Source organism: Stegodyphus dumicola, chromosome 3, assembly GCF_044657685.1.
Source record: "Stegodyphus dumicola isolate Sdum_Otavi_A_Nest chromosome 3, ASM4465768v1".
NCBI classification, from domain to species: Eukaryota; Metazoa; Arthropoda; class Arachnida; order Araneae; family Eresidae; genus Stegodyphus; species Stegodyphus dumicola.
In genome coordinates, this window is record NC_140770.1 from 203,864,772 (window position 1) to 203,886,821 (window position 22,050).

Here is a 22,050-nt window from a genome sequence, read left to right on the forward strand (position 1 = left end):
TTCGGGTTGTTTATTCTCCCATCAATAAAATTCCAACTTCTATACTCAAGGACCCCATTCTGGATATGAATTCCTGGGGTATTTATAGGATTCCTTGCCAGTGTGGTTTAATTTACATTGGCCAAACTAAGAGAGCCTTAAAATTTCGCGTCAAAGAACATGAGGCATATGTTAGAAAAAAGGAAACACAGAAGTCTTCTGTTGCTCAACATTGTTGGTCTGAAAATCACACTTTCAATTTTTCTGCTGCCAAAATTATTCAAAAAACATCTTCCATTGGAGAACTGGATTTTCTAGAGGCATTTCACATTCATAAAAATCTTTCTGTTCTAGTTAACGATCCTAATTCCAATCCAAATTTGCCTTCGGCTTTTAGAGAAATTATGTTTTAGTTCTGGTTTCGCCAACAGATGGCGCCACTTGCTTATTCTTGTCCAGGCTTTCTTATCTTATCTAATCATTATTTCCTATCTTGTTCATTTGCGGTTTTGCAGCTGAAGATGATGGTTCGGTAAAACCATCGAAACTAGTCCTGTGAAAATTTTGTAGGTATAACGCTGATTTTTGTTGTTTGACTTCTGAATTAGTATTTATTCGGCGTGTTATTGTGTCTTAATTCCCACACCAAATTTTATGAATTTCAATTCTGATTATTTATCTAATAACATATATTGTCAATTATTTAGCATATTTTACTTAATTAACAATTTGCTTACACATCAAGTATGAGAAAGAGAGAAATCATAAGGAAGATAATTTTTGTTTCTATCACTTAAATCTTTTTAATTTCCTCTTTAAGAATGTTCAAATAATTTACATTACTTAAGGGAGAATGTATTAAAATTACTAATTTATATAATCTGCCATAACACACTTTAGGCAGTGTTTCACAGAACTTGAATATATAACCAGGTTCCACTTGTTCTATTATATGCTTTTCTTATTTCTTTTGTAAAAAAGATCAGAATATAAAATAATGTTTTAAACACTGATGCCGATTACAGGCACAAGATAATGCAGATATTCTATACAAAGGATGCACTAATTAGAAAAAAGTTTAAAAAGTTTTATACTTAATTCAAAGCATCAAATTAATAAGTTACATCATCAAATTACTAAATATGCATAGAAAATTTAAACTAAATATATAAATATTTACAAATAGATGATCAGCATTTTACTCATTTCCATCAGATTTATATTTTGATTTAAATGATATGAGATATATACATCATAAAATAAATAACTGAATAATGCAAAGCAAATTATCACATATATTAGTAAAGTAAATACCGGAAAATTGCTTTTTTCCAACAGTTACTTCAAAAACAGCTAAATGTTAGTACATGTAGTTGCTTAGTCTTTAATATATATAATCTGATACAACAAAAACGATAGCTTCATTCTCTTATATTTGGTTTTAGGAATACCCATAACAAAAATCGATGATATTCCTGCAATTTCCATTGCTATATAGGCCTAACTGCCCCTGCTTCCACTCTTCGAATGTTGAATTGTGACATACAAACCACAGTTGTTGTAGTAAGAGGTATAAAGAAAACCCAGCTATCATCAGTGTATATATGGCACTCACAAAGCAAACAGCTATGCTAGAAAATAAGTAAACAAATAAACTCTATGTTTAAACATACATTATATTAAAACAAAATGTAAACAACATTAAAGAACACTGATTAATGAAATTCAAGCCATAAATTTTTATAAGAAAAACATCTTGCAATGTAAAATACATCATAAAACCTATTACAGTCTAAAAACACTATTCAAAATATCTGATTATACAGTTGAATGAGACATTTTTTAGAGATATCACTTGTGGTTTTATAAACAATATTCCCACTTTGCTCTATAACACATTTTTCATGTTAGCAGTAGTAATTCTAAGGTAAACAACATTGTAATATTAAAAAAATTAATAAAAAATTACACATCCAGAAAAAAAATATAATTGAAGAAGAAGTGATAGTAAATAAATTAACAATGAAATTAAAACATAATCAATGAGTTGCATGACTCTATCAATTCAGTGACCAGAGATTTAAGAAAAGCAATTACTATTTTTAGGATAGTAAGGCGATATAACAAAATTAAATAAGAGTTAAGGGAGTACTGTATATTACAGTTAACAGTTTGATTTAAATATTTTTATCTTACATATATATATATATATATGCAATAATAGCAAGGAAAAGCCAAAGCAGTGTTGATGTGTACGTAGATCCATATTAAAGAGGAAGAATTCTGATTGCATAGTATGCTAATATGTTGACTTGGTAATATCTAAGAAACTTGGCAGTCGAGACGATTTTAATTCCATTTTCATTTTCCAGCTGACATTTGTGGCCACAACTCACTCGGCACTCTAGTCGTGCTTATTCAAAAACATTTACATTTTTGATATTATGGTGATAGCAAGCAAGCACAGCGAAATTACACCCAAGCAAGTGCAGAAGTCAAACTAAAGTGCATAGTTATGCAATATGGAAGCACACGAAGAGAAAGGTTTTGGTTCAAGCTAAAAGTTTCAGTTCCCAATTATTACATCTTAGTGCTGTGCAGGCCATGCAAAATCGAATAATCTAAAAATGATGCAATACAGAGAAGTTATTATGATTTTTAGAACACGGAAGGAGAATTAAAAAGTAACCGTTAGTTTAAATTATAATTTTGATTTACATAATCATCTTACATATTCCCCCCTTCAAAGAGAAAAAGGCTTAGCTACAGAAAAGCTTTTTTAGAAGAAAGCATTACAGAATTAGGGAAACAAGGGAAATACAATAGAGGAATAAAGAAATGATGGAATTTGATATAAATAATTTTTTAAATAAAAAATCTTCTAGATATCATTTTTATTAATAAATGCAAACTGAAAATTCTATTGAAATTTAAAAGTCTTCAAGTTCATTTTTTTGTAAAACACTGTAAGGAGCGGTGCCCAACCTTGTGCTCACTGATCGTTTTGTATATGCTCGTCAGCCCAATTAGGTACTATGAACAAAAAATATTTTAAAAATAACCATTCATTTATATTTCTTAATTGTTAAAATATGATAAGCTTTTATAGTCATAAGAGATACCTTGCAAGATGTTATAAAATAACTGATTGCTGACTGATGAACTTGATAGCGAACATGGAATCTTATAGCTTCTGGCTCAGCAGGGAAAAAGTACTTCAACAATTTGTAGAACTTCTTTCGCCAATAAAGCAGTTTTTGGAATCCGGAAACGAAGGTTGTAGAGAATTGGGCGATAATAATTGGTTACCCAATGTGTATTTTCTCATGGATATAACAGCTAAACTGAACGAAGATCTCCAGGGAAAAGAAAAAAAATCCTTTTTTAATTGACTGGGACTGTAACTGCTTTTCAGATAAAGTTAAATTTGTGGATAAATCAGATGAAAGGAAAAAATTTCACCCATTTTCAGAATTTATCAAGCATATTAATAACTACAAGACAATTGAAACAGAGAAACACTCGGAAAACTTAAATGCACTAAAAAATAATTTTGAACTCTGCTTCTCTGATTTCTATAAAGTTCAACCAATATTACTATTTATCTCACACCCATTTGCCGAAATTAATATTTCAGATGTGTTATATAAGATTGGAAATATGTTTAATGAAAATATTGATGTTTTGGAAATGTGCTCGCAAGAGGCCAAAAGTTGGACACCACTGCTGTAAGGAATGTCCTAATTTTTTCAAGAAATACTGAAAAAGTTCCCAGTTCTATAAAACCTTTGCTTAAATATAAATCATAATCAATATTTTGCAGTCCTTAGCTTGAAAGTCTTTCATAAAAATTGATGTTCCTAATATACGGCCAAAGTTTTATTTTACAGATTCATGAAATTTGAATTAATTATTCTTAAAATAATTCACATTTTCTTAATTGTAAAGCAATGTAAAATGTAATTTAGAATTTAATGCATACTAAATAACAAAATTCAGTACAATAACAATATAAAATGCGATAAAAATGAGCAATGCCAAAAACCAGTTACCTTTTATTAGGCAATGAAGGTTTTTTGATATTCTATACTTAAGCAACCCCTTCCATCACAGCAAATTAGTCACACTGATTTGTTGAAGAGGACATGCCAATAAAATTAATTCAAAGTGTGCATGCATCATATTATTAGACATTTATATTGAATTGTTTTCTAAAGATAATATTATACAGTCAAAAGTCTTTAATCCGGACTCGTCGGGACTTCGGGGATTCAGGATTATCGGTTTTTCCAGATTATAGAACATCAGTTTAAATCTGGTAAGATGGCATGCAGAAATTATAAAATTAAACATATGAAACCGTAATTTATGAAATAAAGAGCAATTATGATCTAAAGGGTATCAAAATTTACAAAAAAAAGCTTAATATTTATTTGTTTACTTTATTAAACATTTCTTTCAACGTGCGCATGCGTAAAGAGTACATTACGCATAGTCAAAATTAGAAAATAGCAACTAGAAAACTATTTGATGAGTATTCATGATACAGTCAAAAGTCGTTAATTCGGACACCCATAATCCGGAATGATCTATAATCTGGACCTCAAAGCTACAAACTTTCTGCGCATGCATCGTGTTTACGCATGCGCGTAAGACGTTTACGGCTGCGAATATGCGTTTGCGCATAATACATTTACGCATGTGTGTTTAATGTATAACGGACGACATAAGCTAAATTTATCCAATTATCTATTTCAGTTAATGTTGCAGATTACGTTGTTCCTTAATCTTCGAATTGGATCTGGCTTATTATTTTTTGCAGACTGTTAGAGCAATTTTATAAAAGTAAGCTTGAACTTTCGATTATGTCAAATAGAATTGCCGATGCTGGAGCTCCCAAAGGATCTACAAAGCAAAAGTATGTTTCGATGTCCATCAAACAAAAAGTGGAATTGGACCAAAATATGGATAAAGGCATATCCTTTGTTTCTCTAACCATTCTAAAATCTGTTTATCAATTTCATGCTGCTCTGCGGCGGCGGATCGGGGGGGGGGGGGGGCGCAGTGAATTGGAAGTTGATCTGTCAGCACTATCCTTATTTTCAGGGCAGATGTTTTTATTTTATTTGGCTTATAATTCCTTACTAAATGTGGTATTTTCTCTAGATGTACACTGTCTTTGATATAACTTAAATCAAATTCCTCGGCATTATAATTCGCTTCTGATAGTGAAGAAAGTGACACAGAGGTTATTGAAAATGAAAAAATTTCGATTGACAAATTAGTTGGTATTCTCGACACAGCAATTATAGGACTTTAACAGCGGAACTTTGTAACTGAACAAGAAATTATGTCTGTTTATAGAATTAAAGAGAAAGTATTAACATACGAAGCAACATAAACGAAGCACATAAAACGAAGCAACTTAAACAACTTACATTGAAAGAAATGTTTAATAAAGTAAACAAATAAATACTAAGCTTTTTTTTCCCGTAAATTTTGATACCCTTTAGATCATAATTGTTCTTTATTTCATAAATTACGGTTTCATATTTTTAATTTTATAATTTCTGCATGGCATCTTACCAGATTTAAATTGATAATCTATAATCCGGAATCGCCGAAGTCCCGACGAGTCCGGATTAACGAATTTAACTGTATTTATAATAATGAAGAATTTGATTTAAATCATATCAAAGACGGAGTACATCGAGATGAAATACTACATTTAGTAAGGAATTATAAGAAGATTAAAATAAAAACATCTGCAATGAAGATAAGGATAGTGCTGGCAGATCAACTTCCAGTTCATTGCGCGCCGCGACGTCCCCCTGTCCGCAGAGCAGCCTGAAATTGATAAACAGATTTCGGAATGGTTAGAGAAACAAAGGATATGCCTTTATACATTTTTTGCAGCAATTCCATTTTTTGTTTGATGGACATCGAAACAGGCTTTCGCTTTGTAGATCCTTTGGCAGCTCCAGAATCGGAATTTTTTTTTTGACGTAATCGAAAGTTCAAGCTTACTTTTATAAAATTGCTCCAACAGTCTGCAAAAAATAATAAGCCGGATCCAATTAGAAGATTAAGGAACAACGCAATGTGCAACATTAACTGAAATAGATAATTAGACAATTTTAACTTAGCTTATACCGTTCATGATACATTAAACATGCATGCGGAAACGTATTATGCATATGCGCATGCGTAAATGTATTATGTGCACGCGTAAACACATTATGCATTTACGCATGTACAGAAAGTTTGTAGCTTTGAGGTCCGGATTATAGATCATTCCGGATTATGGACATCCGGATTAGAGACTTTTGACTGTGTATGTTTTGTATTGAATTTTCATATTGCTTTAAAATATGTCAAAGTATTGTTAATTACTTATGATGAGAAGAATGAACGCTATTAGTACATTGCTTCTAAATTGTATTTTTATATGAAAAGATGTTCCCCACACCAAATTTCAAAACTTAATGAAACCATCTTCATTAAAAAGTGTTGTGGACATATTTTTTTTTTTTTTTTTTTTTTTTTTTTTTTTTATCTTGCAGACTTACTGGCATCAAGTGACTTTAACAAGCATTTTCATTCAACTTCAACTATTTTTATGAAAGCACTTCAAAACAAAAATTTCACTTTTCAATGGGGATTTAAGAAAACTGAGGACTTTTATGATTCCAATTTATTATTTGGCATTATTCTTACATATATTATTTTCTTATACAGTCAAAAGTCTTTAATCCAGACGTCCATAATCAGGAATGATCTATTATCCGGACCTCAAAGCTACAAACTTTCTGCGCATGCATGAACACATATTGCGTTGACGCATACACGTAATACGTTTGCGCATGCACACCTAATGTATAACGGATGGTATAAGCTAAGCTAAAATTATCTAATTATCTAATTAAGTTAATGTTGCAGATTGCGTTGTTCCTTAATCTTCTAATTGGATCCTTTAAGTTAATGTTGCAGATTGCGTCGTTCCTTAATCTTCTAACTGGATCCGGCTTATTATTTTTTGCAGACTGTTAGAGCAATTTTATAAAAGTAAGCTTGAACTTTCGATTCTGTCAAAAAGAATTTCCGATTATGGAGCTGCCAAAGGATTTACAAAGCGAAAGCATGTTTCATTGTCCATCACACAAAAAGTGAAATTGCTGCAAAAAATGTATAAAGGCATATCCTTTGTTTCTCTAACCATTCTGAAATCTGTTTATCAATTTCACGCTGCTCTGCCAGGGGGGGAAAGACATTGCAGGGCGCAATGAACTGGATTTACACCTTTGATATGATTTAAATCAAATTCCTTGTCATTATAAATATCACAAATACACATCAAATAGTTTTCTGGTTGCAATTTTCTAATTTCAACTAAGCGTAATGTATGCTTTACGCATGCGCGCATTGAAAGAAATGCTTAATACAGGAAACAAATAAATATTAAGCTTTTTTTTTTTAATTTTGATACCCTTTAGATCAAAATTGCTCTTTATTTCATTAATTACGGTTTCATATTTTTAATTTTATAATTTCTGCATGCCATCTTACCAGATTTAAACTGATGTTCTATAATCTGGAAAAAATGATAATCCGGAATCGCCGAAGTCCCGACGAGTCCGGATTAAAGACTTTTGAGTGTATAATAATATGTTCATTTCGGAAGAAGATAATTTAGATATGTCTGCCAAACAATTTTTCGAGTTAGAATCCTTTCCTGGTGATCACATAGAAAATGCAAGAGATGAAACATTTGAAAAGCAGTACAGTGAGGGATATTTCATTTCTACACACAAGAGAATTGAAAATGGGAGATATATTGTAAGGTTATCAATAACTGAAGACAAACTGTCGACATTGGGAGCATCAAAAGAAATAGCAGAAAGGCGTTTAAATTTATTTTTGAAGAAATTATATAAAAATAAAACCATGGCAACATTATTTAAGGCATTTATCTCTCCCTTTATCACATGGAAAGAATTAGAGATAATAAGTGTTCTAATATAGAATATTATATCCCTCACTATGCCATTTTTTGTCTTGAGAGTATGTCAGCTCCCCTCCACATCGTTTTTTATATGTCTTCTAAATAAAGTGCTGTGTTTTTCTCAATTCTACATTGCTAAATGGAGGAACTGTACAACAAGATTTATTTTCTATTGTGCTAAGATTTCATACTCATAGGTATGCATGTAGTGCAGACATTAAGAAAATGTATCATCAAATACTAGTACATGGAGCTGACAGAGATTTACAATGGATATTGTGAAAACCGGAGCTGTTTACTTCTGTGGAGACTGAAAACAGTAACTTACGGAACATCATGTACTCCATTTTTAGCAACTAGAACACTGTGAGCATAAGCTGAAGATGAAGAAGGGAAATTTGGTCAGGCATTGCATGTATTAATCAACAACACATATGCTGACAACATTTTATCTGGATCGAATAACTTAAAAGAAGCAAAGAACTTGCAGATTGAACTAAAAAACCTTTTAGCTGCAGTTGCTATGGAGTTACATAAATGGGTTACCAATCATCCCAATTTGTTAAATGACGCCAAAATCGGAAAATGCATATTCTCATCAGAGCAGTCTACAATTAAAACTCTTGGTTTATTATAGCAACTTACATCAGATTGTTTTAATTTTAAAGTGTCTGAACAGTTTGCCAACAATTTTGCGAAGTTCTTCCAACTATCACTCCGCTCTTTGACCCATTGGGTTTTGTTGGCAATCCACATTTCTTGGATGCTAATGCCAAATTATATCTGTCAAACGCTCATGCCAAATTATATCTCCAAGAAATGTGGAAGAATAAACTCAATACGAACAATCCCTTTCCGTTTAGTAAGTGAATTAAAGAGCTGGTTAGAATTTCGAAAGGAGTTACCAGAAATTATTAAATTACAAATTCCTAGATACAGTGGATGGACAAAAATATGGAAACACCTTATGAAATGCATGTTTGAAAAGAAAGATTGATTTTAATGAAATATGTAGGTGGCGCTGGTGTTTTCGACTACTGATGCCACCTATACAACTTCGTAAATGTGCTAAACAGTTCATTTGTTGTCGGAGTACTGTTATGTGAGGTTGTCATTGCATTATGTCAGAGTTAACAGACTTCGAACGTGGGCAAATTGTTGGAGCACGTATGGTAGGTGCTTCATTAAGCAAGGTAGCCGAGGTGTTTAGTGTTTCAAGAGGTACTGTATCGAAGATTTATTCCGCATATTTAAAAAGCGGAAAAACATCATCTGCTAAATCACAGCGCGGACGAAAGTGTGTCCTGAGTGATCGTGACAGACGATCATTAAGGGCAATTGTGACGAAAAATAAGAAGACCACAGCTGCAAAAGTTACTGCTGAAATGAATGTTGTGTTACCGAACCCTGTGAGTACCAAAACAATTAGAAGGGAGCTTCATAAACAGGGAATTGCTCGCTGTGCTGCAATTGAGAAGACTCTCATCAGCGATGCTAATGCCCGTAACAGGAAAAGGTGGTGTTTAAGTCATAAAACCTGGCCTATAGAGCAGTGGAAGCGAGTGATATGGTCTGATGAGTCTTCTTTCACATTGTTTCCCACTTCTGGCCGAGTTTACGTCTGGAGAACGCCATCTCAAGCCTATAATACAGACTGCTTGTTGCCAAGAGCGAAACATGGCGGGGATTCTGTTATGGTTTGGGCAGCCATATCGTGGTTCTCTGCTAGCTCCATGATAACTGTGTCAGGGCACATGACTACCAAGACTTATGTGAACATTTTGGCCGATCAAGTTCATCCCATGGTACAAACTTTGTTACCCGATGGTGATGGTGTCTTCCAAGACGACAAAGCCCCTGTTCACACAGCTCACATTGTCCAGGACTGGTTTTCTGAGCACGAGGATGAGTTGTCCCATCTCCCCTGGCCACCACAGTCACCAGACCTGAATATTATCGAACCTTTGTGGTCTACATTGGAACGGAAAGTGCGTTCTCGTTATCCACCGCCAACATCGTTATCTGAACTTGCCACCATTTTGCAGGAAGAATGGTATAATATTCCCTTGGCAAACATACAGGAACTGTATTTATCCATTCCGAGAAGACTGCAAGCTGTTTTGGATGCCAACGGGTTTCCTACACCATATTAAGCAAAGAAACATGTTTTTTTAAAGGTGTTTCCATATTTTTGTCCAACCCCTGTATGTCCTTATATGTGATACCATTATTATTAGTCTTCATGGATTCTGTGATGCAGAATGCAAAGAAATTTTTATATCTCTAGAAATGGAGATATAAAAATTAGTCCACTTTGCAGCAAATCAAGAGTTTGCCCAATTAAAGCTCTAACACTTCTGCAACAGTATAAACAACTGCAACTATAAACTGTTTTACTTTTAATCTGCCTTGTGGCAAAGGTAAGTTCCAGTTTTTCAAATCCAGTTCAACTACAATTATCTGTTGAGTGATTCAACGGTTATGTTAACCTGAAACAAGATGACTACTGAAGGGCTGAAAACCTTTGTGTCTAATCGAGTTGAGCTAATAAATTCTTTGTGCCCAAATTTTGCCTGGAGGTATGTTCCAATAACCAATAATTCTGCAGGTACCTCAGCTACACAGCTGTTGAACAATTCCCTTATGGTAGAGTAGACCTGCCTGCTCGATTTTTGAGGGCTAGGTCACAACACCTGTGGATGAGCACTTTGAAGAAGCATTAAAACATTCTAGCTTATCGGTTTTACTAATGAATTAAACTATGACTTTCACTAAACTTTATTTTCAGGTTTTTCCATAAAATGAAATATCCCAGGGAGCCCAAACTGGGAAATTTAAGTGCAGAAGAACTGGACCAAGCTTCAGATGTATTCGTAAGATTAGTACAAAAGAAAGAATTTTGTGAAGAAATTTCTTGTTTAAAAAAGAACAAAGACTTGCCACTGTATTCTTATTTTCATGGCAGAGGAATGGAGTGAGAAGTAAAAACAATAAATAAAATACATAAGGATTTTTTGAAAATATATACATTATGCTGCAGGTGTTTCTTGCTTTTTAAACGTTATTCATTAACTGCTCTTTTATGGAATTCTTTTCGAAAAAGCTGTTGCCTTTTGCCTATTAATTCTGGAAAAAATTAAACCAAAAATGAGTTCCAACTTTCATAGGAGGAGGAGGGGGGGAGATAATCAGAGAGTACCTACCTTTTTCTTAAAGCAACTAATAAATGGCATTTGACTTGACACTATCAGCAATATCAGTGAATATAAGTATCAGTGAGTGCTTTTGATTTCAGACAACTCTTGCATTGTATTTGTCATAATATAGTAATGATTTTGTACTGTATTAAAAAACTACCTATAACACCTTAAAAAAAATCAGGATATCCAGAACTTGCATTATTATTGATCTTATAGCATAAAATGACAGTTTTCACCCAATAATTTTGAATGCACAAAATGTGTTTTTGATTCCACATCACCTGAACAACATCTGCTGTTAGTCAGGACAGTAAACCTACAGCATAATTCATATGCTTAAAAAAATAATCATACAGAATACTTTTTAAAAGAGCTACTTACTGAATGTCTCCAAATACGTCACTGCAATCATCTGGCAGCAAAATTAACCCACCAACGAGGGTTGGATGGCAAATAGTGGTCAGTGTCAAATTGCTGCTATAAAAGCAAGCAATTGCTAAAGCAATGAGAGCAATAATGAAGTATCTCTGGTTTCTAGAGCCTATACATATGTCTAACCTAAAATAAAGATATTTATTACTGAATTTTGAAGAAATTTTATTTTGATTATTACAGCAGCTTCCATAAAATTCCAAAAATATCTCTCATAGTATGTTAATTTCGATTTAACACATTATGAAAGATTTAAAATAAATATACCTAAAATTCAATTCTAAACTGCTGCATTTCATAAATTTCTTTCATAATACTTTGAATTTCACATATTTAATATTTTATGTCTTAACCTTCCTTCAAATTTTCTTATTATAAATACTGGTACTGTTCTGTTATTGGGACCGCACTTGCTGCCAGTGTTTTGCTAAACTCACGAGACTGGTTCACATGAAGTTGCCAATGTTTACTTTTAAAATCATTATAATATTTACTTTTAAAAATACGTACAAGAATGCCTTTCCAAAATTAGCAACGAGAATACAAATTCTAAAGATGTAATGATCATTTGTGTTTTTATTATTACTGTATTTACCATGGATATGAAAATTTGGAACTTATCTAATAATGAAACATCTTCCATGCAATCAACGAGGAGGAAATATTCACTCTAAAAGAACGTGAGTAGAAAACCATAAAATGAAGCTCTTCAATTCAAAGAAAGCAATCAAATGGAGATGTGAAGATATGATGTGCTGAGGGAAAAAAAAATGGATTGCATTCTCAAAATTGGTTTGAAGGATTGAACTAATTTTGAGATTTACCAGTTTCTTAATGGCAAATTGTTTCAATTATACATGGCATTTAGAATTAACTTCCAATTAATTTTGTTAGATCAACTTATCAACTTTGCCAGATCAACTGCACTGTTATTGATTGGAACAGTTATATAAGGGAAGTCTGCCGCCATGCATTACTGTCTACACCAGAGTTTCTTAAACTGTAAGTCGCGGGACCTGCAGCAGGAGGTTGTCAAAAATTTTAGCAGTTTTGATATTTCTTTAACTTATTATAACAATTTTAAAATTACCAAATATTTTAACATAGTGTATCTGAAAATAGATAAAGATAAGACAATACAGACAAAGGGGGAAAACAAAACCGTTTTGACGCATTCTTTTAATAATATAAACGCTCATTTTACTTGCTTTGCTTGTGACGCTCTCATTTCACCTGGTACTTATTTAAAATTTTCACACTGTTCTATGTCTTAAAATTAGAAATTAAAGTTAAGGACCTAAAACTGCAATAGTATATAACACTACAAATGAAAAAAACTGAAGGTTTTACTCATGCGTATGTCGGATTTGCGAAATGCTTATGGGGTCCCACAAAATTTTCGTAAATGTTATGGGATCCAGGGGTCACAAAAAAAAAAAATCACAATGATAAAAAGGAGTCCATGACTGAAAAAAGTTTAAGAAGCCCTAGTCTAGACTATCAGTTGAAACAGAGGGCACTGGTAATATTGTTGAAGTTGACAAAAAAAAAAAAAAAAATTGTTGGTCGTATTCTTCTGCCCCAGTGAATGTGCAGTAGAATTTGCCATGAAACAAAAGGATGTTTCTTAGTTGCTTGCTTAGTTTCTTAGTTCTAGAGTCTGTACACTGGCGTTGCCACATAAATTCACAAAATAAAGAGTAAAAAAATATCCTCCATAGCGACATTCGACAGTACGGATTTCAGATGTTCGACCATACGCATTTCTTTCCTATAAACAGGACACCTAATAATGGCTACTAAGTAAACCTTCATTTACACGTCAGTCAAATAATGCTCTTTTCCCCTTTCTTTCCAAATCATACAGAAACTTAAAATTAATCTTACCACATTCAGCCATTTTACCATCTAAACCACAAAACAAGCAATATACTTCCTAACCAAACACACCACAAGCCCTTACGAATTTACCACAATCATGCAACCGATTACGCCATAATAGGATTTCCATAACATTCAACTACTCGGGCTACCACAAATTAAACAACAACTTGGCAATAAATGAAACAACAACTTGGCAATAAATGAAACAACTTTGCAATAATACAAAGGGTACCCTTCTCTCTCCTCTAACCACACAATGGAAGCATGCTGAAATTTCCTGACAGTTTTTGGTGGAGATGCAGTTTTGGATAGAATGTGCAGGAGATGATTCGAAAAATCTGAAGCAAGTGATTTTGAGCTTAACCCTTTCTGGCACGCTTTCTGGCAAGTCGAAGTTTTGATTTAAAAAAAAAAAAAAAAGAAAAAAGGTATTCAGTCTAATTAAGCCCAGAAGTAAAATTTTGTGAAGATAGCACTTAAGCTTATGGTTTTAATTCTGCATTTAATAACGATAAGTTTAACTATCAACTGTTTTACTTATCGTTTTAATTCTGTGGGTGTGCCAAAGTGGGCACACTAATTGAATAGAGCTTCAAAAAGAGTGCTGAAACGAACATTGTTGTTAATGAACTGACTGATGAAATGTGGAGAAACAAAGAATACAGACTCACAGTTGTTCCTAAATTATCAGTGAGCCCGGTCTGGTCACACCTAGTTCGCCGTTTGATTTTAGGCAAGATTTCAAGGTAATAATTTAAAACTAATATAGAATAAGGAGATTAGCATACCGCCAAAAAATAACATAGAAATTTCTTTTCAAACAATTCCTTTTATACCCTAAAAAAATCTGGAAGATTTCTTCGAAAAATAAAGGTCTTAACCCTTTGTGGCTCAGTGTTCCACTACATGAAACACCCAAATTGCTTCTGAAACCTTTAAATTCAACCGTAAATAGATAAAAATGCCTTTATAATATACTTTGAACTTTTCTTTTTAAACAGTAGATAGCAGCATATCACAAGGAGACACAGAATTTTCATTTATTATGTGTTATTAAAATCCACTTTTTTTCAAGTAATTTTCTCTATTTTTTTTAATGATATAAAAAATTTTATTTGGAAAAAAAATTAGGCATAATTTTGCTGGCTGTACTCCAGATTATTTGTTCTATTATATTTTTTAATCTTTCATACAAAATCATACGCAGAATCATTGAATAAACCCGGGTGTTCCATTAGCGGGAACACTGCGCCTTTAGCAATCTCATGCTGTTACCAATCAGAACATCTGTGCTTAGGAGAGAACATCCGTTGTTTACATTTTCTGTTTCCGTTGTTTGCATGGAGGTAGGAAGTAAGAAGGAGTCGCCCTAAACAAGTTTCTCCGTACCCTGCTCTGAAGCACCGGCGATCCCTACGTGGTGACCAAAACATTGGGTCATTTACCATTGAGTTCTATGGGATTTGACGCGTTCGGGTGTAAATATTTTGTAATTACGTCGCAAATACACATATAAATGTATATATTTTCTTTTTCTACAACACTTCAGAGTCCTAAGTATGTGAAAACAACATATTTTTAAACAACATTTCATTCTGAACGGAATTAAATGCAGCTTTTCACAGGACAGTTTTCTCAGAATGGTTTAATTTGAATGAAATATTTTCACAAGTTTTCGTTAATTACATTAGAAAAAAAAAATTAAGGTAATTCGATTTTATTCGGTTAAGGTACAAAAATTAAGATGTAGTTAAGGTACAAAAATTATTGTATTATTAATATTAAAATTATGCATTATTTCTTTTCTATTTATAGAGCTTCTTCCTAAAATACTTTCTTAAATATGACATGATTTTTTGGCTTCTGAGGCATCTTTTAAATCGAAAAATGTCAATTTAAATTAATGCTCTATTCGGTTCATTTTAAATTAGAGAATTATTAGGAATTAGTGAAATACTTTAAATAAGTATTTCGCTAATTCCTAATAATTAAATAGGTATTAAATAGTATTTGACTTTCTCTGAACATTTCTGAAAGGGAATAAAATATTTTTTTTTTTTTTTTTTTTAAGTATTATTTAAAACTTGTAACTGAGTTATTATAAAATGTAAGGGGAATAATTCTTTTAATTATACTTATCAGATTTTTTTTTTTTTTTTTTTTTTTTTTTTTAACCATTCATTCACAAATGTGTGGTTCCAAATGAAGGGAAAGCTAACTTGTCGTGTATATTTATTAATTTTGACGAGGATTGCAGCATTTGATGGTAATTTTATTTTTAATTAACCCAAATAAGTAAAACGTGTAAGCCCAAAGTGATTATTTTTCAGATATATAAAATTAAAACGATGGGTTTAAAATGAGCAGCAGTAAAGCCTCTTCTCTAAAAAATTTTAAAAGGTACATGTTACAATAATATATGGATGTGAAAAAAATTTGTTTTATTTAAAACGTTTTGACGTTTGGAACATAAAATAAAAGTAGCGAATACTCTATCAAGGGTATCGAAAGACGTATACAATTTTAAATGTACCGTAAGGTATTTTTCATTCTTTAAGCATAACATTTTTCTTAAAATCTATATTTTTGTAGTGCAACAGCTTAAATTTTATAAAACAAATTCATAATCAAAATCGCTGTTGTTAGTTATCGAAAAATAACCAAGATGTGATTTTTGCGTAAATGTCAGTAAACTATACAAATTGCTATTATCCATCACACTATGATTGTTTCTTTCATGCGAGAGTGTCCCTTTTTCGATTTCTATGGAACTGTCGTGTGTCGAAATACTATCAGAATCTTGTCAAGCGAGCTTCTGAATGTAAACAAAGAAACACCCCGTCTGGTGACCCAAGCTTCAAAGCAGTGCTTCACTTCTAGCGCGGAATGGCCCCTCCTCCCTTTCCTACCTCCATGGTTGTTTGGGGGGGAATGAATTCAAACAAAGCATTATTGAGGGGTTAGGTGTGTTTTGTGTTATGAAAGCCTTAATATTGGCATCTCGAATTTTTTGGGAGTAGTTTTTTTAGGCGGGAATTTTATTAGTAGCTTGACTCATCTTTACATAGACCTGCGCAAATTTTTTGCTGTCGCTTTTTAGTCTCATTCCCGTTTATTTTCAATAATTGTCTAGATATTTTTCGTGTATGTATATATTACAGGCTTATTTTTCTTTATTGTTAATATTAATCGTAGTTAATTATTTTAACCGTAGTTGGTTTGTGCTTCCATCAAAAAGTTGTGACTTGCTTTGAACAATTTCACGAAGCTAAGAAATAAAAATTTGTAAATATTTTTGTATATAGAACTCGTGTATATAGATATTTATCGTATTTATCCATATATATTCAAGAATATTGTGTATATCCAGGAAACCATGTAAACAGCCATAATACAGAGTTTTTTCATTCTTATACAAACGCTTCTACTCATTTTCGAGCTTCACTGCAATGCTCACTTAGTCGCACTTTTGAAAGCTCTGGCGGCGCAGTGTTCCACCTCATGGAATACCCACAGAATTAAAACGGTAAGTGCAATTTTTACAAAATTTTACCTGTATACTCCTTTAGGATTAAATAGACTGCATACAACGTTTTTTGTTGAAACTGCGACGTTAACGTATAGTGCGCTGCAAAGGATTAAAAAACTAAACATGGCTGAAATATATGGACTGGTTTGTGTTGAGCTATCATCTACTATAAATAAAGAAGGTGCACAGTAACCTATAAATACTTTTTCATTCAATTTTTCTGTGCGTACAGAAGGACATTTTTAGGTGTGTCCAGACCAGACACACTATGCCACAAAAGGGTTAATCGCAAGCTATGCTCTACGCATCTTATCATCAAGATCGTGGCAGAGCAAGATCCTTTTCTGACAAAATCAGGGATTGCAAAAAAGCTTAATTTAGCTCAATACACCATTTCAGATCATATTTGGAAACTAGATTTGGTCTATAAATATTCCAAATAAGTACCTTGCGAGTTAAATGCGAAAAATTTATTGAGGCATCGTATGTGCATCGTTGCTTGCTCAGAACAAAAATGAGCCCTTTTTTGGGCTAGACGATAATTAGAAATGAAAAGTGGATTACCTACAAAAAAATCATTAGGAAATGAGCATAATACGTGCCCAAGACATCTAAGTCGAGTTTTTAATATTTAACAGCCATAAATAATATTTAAAACACAAGATTTATAAATATTAAAACACACAGGTATTAAAACACATTAATTTATAAATAAAATGATGTCACTGATTACTTCATCCACACCATACAATTATTTCAAATATCATATACAACAAAATCAGTATTTCAAATAAAAATGCAATATTAAATTGGGTTAGAGTTGACTTTAGGGTACTCCTTGTATTATCGAGAAATTGTTGTTTCATTATCGCCAAGTTGTTGTCTCATTTATGACAACCTGGGTAGTTGAAGCCTATGGAAACCCTATTACGATGTAAATGGTTGTGGCGAATTTGAATCATGGGAAAAAATTTGGAAAATGTGTGTCAGATTTGGGGTAAAGGCTTGCGTGTGATGGATTAGTAAGTTGTTATTTTGTGATTTACATGGTAAATTGGCTGATTGTAGTAAGATAAATTTGAAGTTTCTATAGGATTTGGAAGGAAAGGGAAAAAACCATTAACTGACTGGTGTGTAAATCAATATTTACTTAGTAGCCATTATTATGTGTCCAGTTTGGAGGAAGGAAATGCGTATGGTCGAACATCGGATATTTTTTACTCTTATTTTGTGAATTTATGTGGCGACACCAGTATACAGATTCTAGTTCAGATGCTGTTAAGGAATTTTGTTTGACTGAAGATGCATAAATTCGTAAATAAAGGAAAGTGGATATTTTCTTCATGTAGTGCTAAGATGAATTTCCCTTTTTATTTCATTTTATTGTTTGATTTAAAATGTAGTTTATTCAGATTATATATTTTTTGTTGGCTGCTCCTTTGACTTTTTAAGTGAATATAGTTCGATATGTACATGGACAAAGTCAAGGGAGCGCAAAGCCTAGTTTGTGCAATTCTCTAATTTTTTTAAGTGAAAATAGGTCGATGTGTACATGGATATAGAGTTTGTGCAATTCTTTATCTTTTTATTTTGGCTTTGTGTATCGGCAATTTTTGGCCCAAAATAACAAGTCAAAGAATTGCACAAACTTGGTATCCACTTACCACCAAAAATCACTAAGTTTCGCCAAGGGGTACCTAAAATATACTTTTATCTGAAATTGAATTTAACAACCATAAATAATAGATAAAAAACAAAATTTATACATATTAAAATGCATTATTTTAACAATTAAATAATGTCAAACACTATAACTATTAAAAATGTCAAACTATTGGTTGCCATCGTTGTATTGATCATCATCTATTGCAACCGCCAAATGTAATTTTTTTTCACCAAAAACCTATGCATCCGTCTACCAAAGTAGGACCAAAGAAAAGCTCAATTCAGAGAGATACTGTCCGCAAATGGGCAGTTTAAACAATGCAGTCGAAAAACAAGGCCAACAATGTTTAATAGCAAGCACACTATTCTGCATCATGATAATGCCAGACCACATGCTGCTTTAGCAACTTATCAAAAAACTGCAGAGCTACGCTGGAAAATTTGACTGCATCTACCAGACCTACCACGCTGTCTATCCCTTGTTTCTCTCCTTGCAAAATTTTTGAAGAGGAAAAAAATTCAAAACTGAAACATATGTCAGCTAACCACTACTTGAGTTCTTTACCTCTAAGGACATATTTTTCAAAAATGGTACCCATAAATTACCATCACACTGGCATGAGGTGGTAAGTAACAACAAAAATTATATTGTACAATAAATATTATTAAAGGTACGAAAACTGTATTTTTCCCCCACTTCACAAATTGATAGAATATTTCATTAGATCTTACACATCCAGAATCTTAAAAGTCCATACCATGGAGTTAAAAACAGATCTGAACACTTCAATCAAGAGCACAAGGTTCTAAGAACTGACTAAATATGGTATTTTAAACTGTTATCTGAGGAAGCATTCTATATTTGGCAATTTTACGCATTCCCTGCTCCTAAATGTCATGAGATCATTTTACATCTGACTAATAAATATTTACAGATTTTAAATTCCTTTTCAGTAAGGGAAAAAAAAAAAAAAAAAAATTGTAAACCCAAATATTGACTCAAATCTAAAACTAATATTTTAGCCTTATTACAGAATATGCAGTTAAGCTTTGTTAACCATCATATGCTTTGAATGTGTCATTTCATTTGAGGAATGAAATGAGTAACTTTTTATCTGAGAATTAGTTTTCAAAACCTGATTAAAAAAAAAAAAAAGATTCCTAAATCCTAATTATTATTCTACACCTAAAAAGGCCAATACATGGGGCTCGTAATCGTCTTCTAACTCCTCAGAATTTTTTGGTTTAGCTGCATCACACATTCCTTAGTTAAAACTGGCAATCAGATATTTTTGTGGTGTGCCTTTCCTTGATGTCCAAAGCATACGCTTATTTTATTTAATGGTTAATGTAGCTTCTGCAACAGGTGCTCAAATCATCTCAAGGAGCTGTATTCACTTGTACATCATCTTCTATTCCTATATACTGCATTTTTCTTTTTAGCCCATCTTTAAGCATCTAAAAATATTACACAACACAAATACTAAAGTATAAATTAATGCATATACAAATATTAATTAACTTTACTGTAAATAGTATATAATGAAAGTTAAATAAAATGTCTCAAATTATATGAAAAATTAAAATTAAATTTATTAAATTAACTTCATTGCTTAGCATCTTTTTTAAGCAACAAGCCCTATACAATAAAATGTATTGCTAGTTAATTTATATCCACAATTTTTAATGTACTAGTACATTTTTTAAACGCACAGTACCTCATATGATTTACTTTTTACTCGTGTTTCTACTGAGATGAATGATTTGAGCATTCTACATAGATCTATATTACAATGAACAATCTATCTAAACTAAATTAAATATCTTTTGTTACATTTTTATGATACGGATACACAACAGTCATTCACTGTCCTCATTATAACATCAAATGACTAGTTTTCAAAGAATAATATTGAGATGTTGTATTATACTAACACTGAAAGCACAAGACATATACAGATCTCGCGCAAATATAAAAATTAAAGTGAAAGCATCAGCAATGGAAATCATTACTTTAACACTATCTCATCTTCCAATAGTTTAGCAACAGCTGATAGCCTCCGAATTTAAATACTGCACACTCATAATTTTCCTTTAACTCATTACTAAATGCATGCTAGTTCTTGCCGTAACAAGTAATAACAGATAAATACTTACCATACACTGTGATGATCACGTTTGTGTATGCAGTACCCACACAGATCGCAATGATTAGTTCTTGCAGGCTGAATGCACGAACATATTTCACATTTTACTTTTTTGGTTTGGTCAGCTTTATTTGTCGCTCTTTCAGTTGCCTGAGCTGAAAGCGATGCTGGCTGAGAATTCGTTTTAACTAAATATACAAATATGCACATAGTAGCCACAAAACACATTAGAACAAAATTCTCAGAGAATAGGATTTCTAAATATGGAACAACTTCTAATTCGAATACCGCAAGCAAAAAGAAGAATGATACAATACTCCAAGCAAGGAAAAAGCGAGTCCTGGTTTTCGAAGCTAACATTTTATAGTAATATAACACCAATACCAAAGGTAAACAAGTAAATGCACAAATCATCCATGCCCAACCTTGAGCTGCTACAAGCATCAACAGGGGCATAAAACAAAAGGCAGCTATAACTTCAAAATCCATGCTGAAGCAATCTACTGAACACTGAAACAAAGTTAAAACAATTTTAACTCAGGATCCATTAACACAAACAATAAACAGTTTATTCAGTTCCCAAAAAGGACAGTCGGTAATACAAGTAAGACATTTACAAAAAACAAATTAACAGTTAATAAACTTTAATCGCATTTAATTAGTAAACTCCCAAACTACAGAAAGAACGTAAAGAAACCTCACAGTAAATTTCCTTTTCGTTAAACGTACGAAGAGGAATTCACGATTGACTGCACTAAATTAGTTTTAAACATCTCCCGGTTGTGCGTCCATAATGACCGAGAGATGGCGCTTCATATTTTTCACAAATATATGCCACACAGCAAAACTAAAAGTTAAATTTGAAAACCTTTAAGTTTTTACAATGCAAATGTATTTTTTTAAATCTAAAATTCGAACAGCCTTTCCCTGTTAAAAATTACAATTTTGGATGCAGGAAAGCTATCTTTGACTGCACGAAAGCTTTATTTCCAGAACAAACAATCATGATCTTGGCCTTGATCAGGCCTGTAAATGACTATTTGGCCTTACCTCCTCCAAGTAATGGTGTACTCATCAAACGAAACCTTACCCCTAATCAAACAATTAGACTTTCCTAATCAATATTTCAAATAATGAAAAATAAAATATAATTTTAAAGGCTTTTATTGATTATTTATAAGAACAGAGTAAAAGAAAATCATTTATGATGAG

The 22,050-nt window shown here is 32.3% G+C and overlaps 1 protein-coding gene across 1 annotated transcript; it reads right to left on the bottom strand.

Moving 5' to 3' along the window:
• Positions 1-502: 502 nt before the first annotated feature.
• GABPI (zinc finger DHHC-type palmitoyltransferase GABPI) lies at positions 503-21,628 on the bottom strand. The gene is made up of 4 exons (XM_085813781.1): positions 21,541-21,628; positions 20,849-21,348; positions 11,563-11,739; positions 503-1,610 (listed from the first exon to the last, which is right to left on the bottom strand). The coding sequence occupies exons 2-4, from the start codon at positions 21,325-21,327 to the stop codon at positions 1,421-1,423; spliced, it is 846 nt and encodes a 281-aa protein (XP_085669907.1). The 5' UTR covers positions 21,328-21,348; positions 21,541-21,628; the 3' UTR covers positions 503-1,420.
• Positions 21,629-22,050: the final 422 nt, after the last annotated feature.

Excerpts from the sequence above, each read along its gene's own strand:
- GABPI (XM_085813781.1), bottom strand. The coding sequence starts at position 21,327 with ATGGATTTTGAAGTTATAGCTGCCTTTTGTTTTATGCCCCTGTTGATG. Across the intron at positions 11,740-20,848 it reads CGTGATCATCACAGTGTATG|GTTAGACATATGTATAGGCT; the intron begins GTAAGTATTTAT and ends TCTTTATTTTAG. Across the intron at positions 1,611-11,562 it reads GACGTATTTGGAGACATTCA|CATAGCTGTTTGCTTTGTGA; the intron begins GTAAGTAGCTCT and ends CTTATTTTCTAG.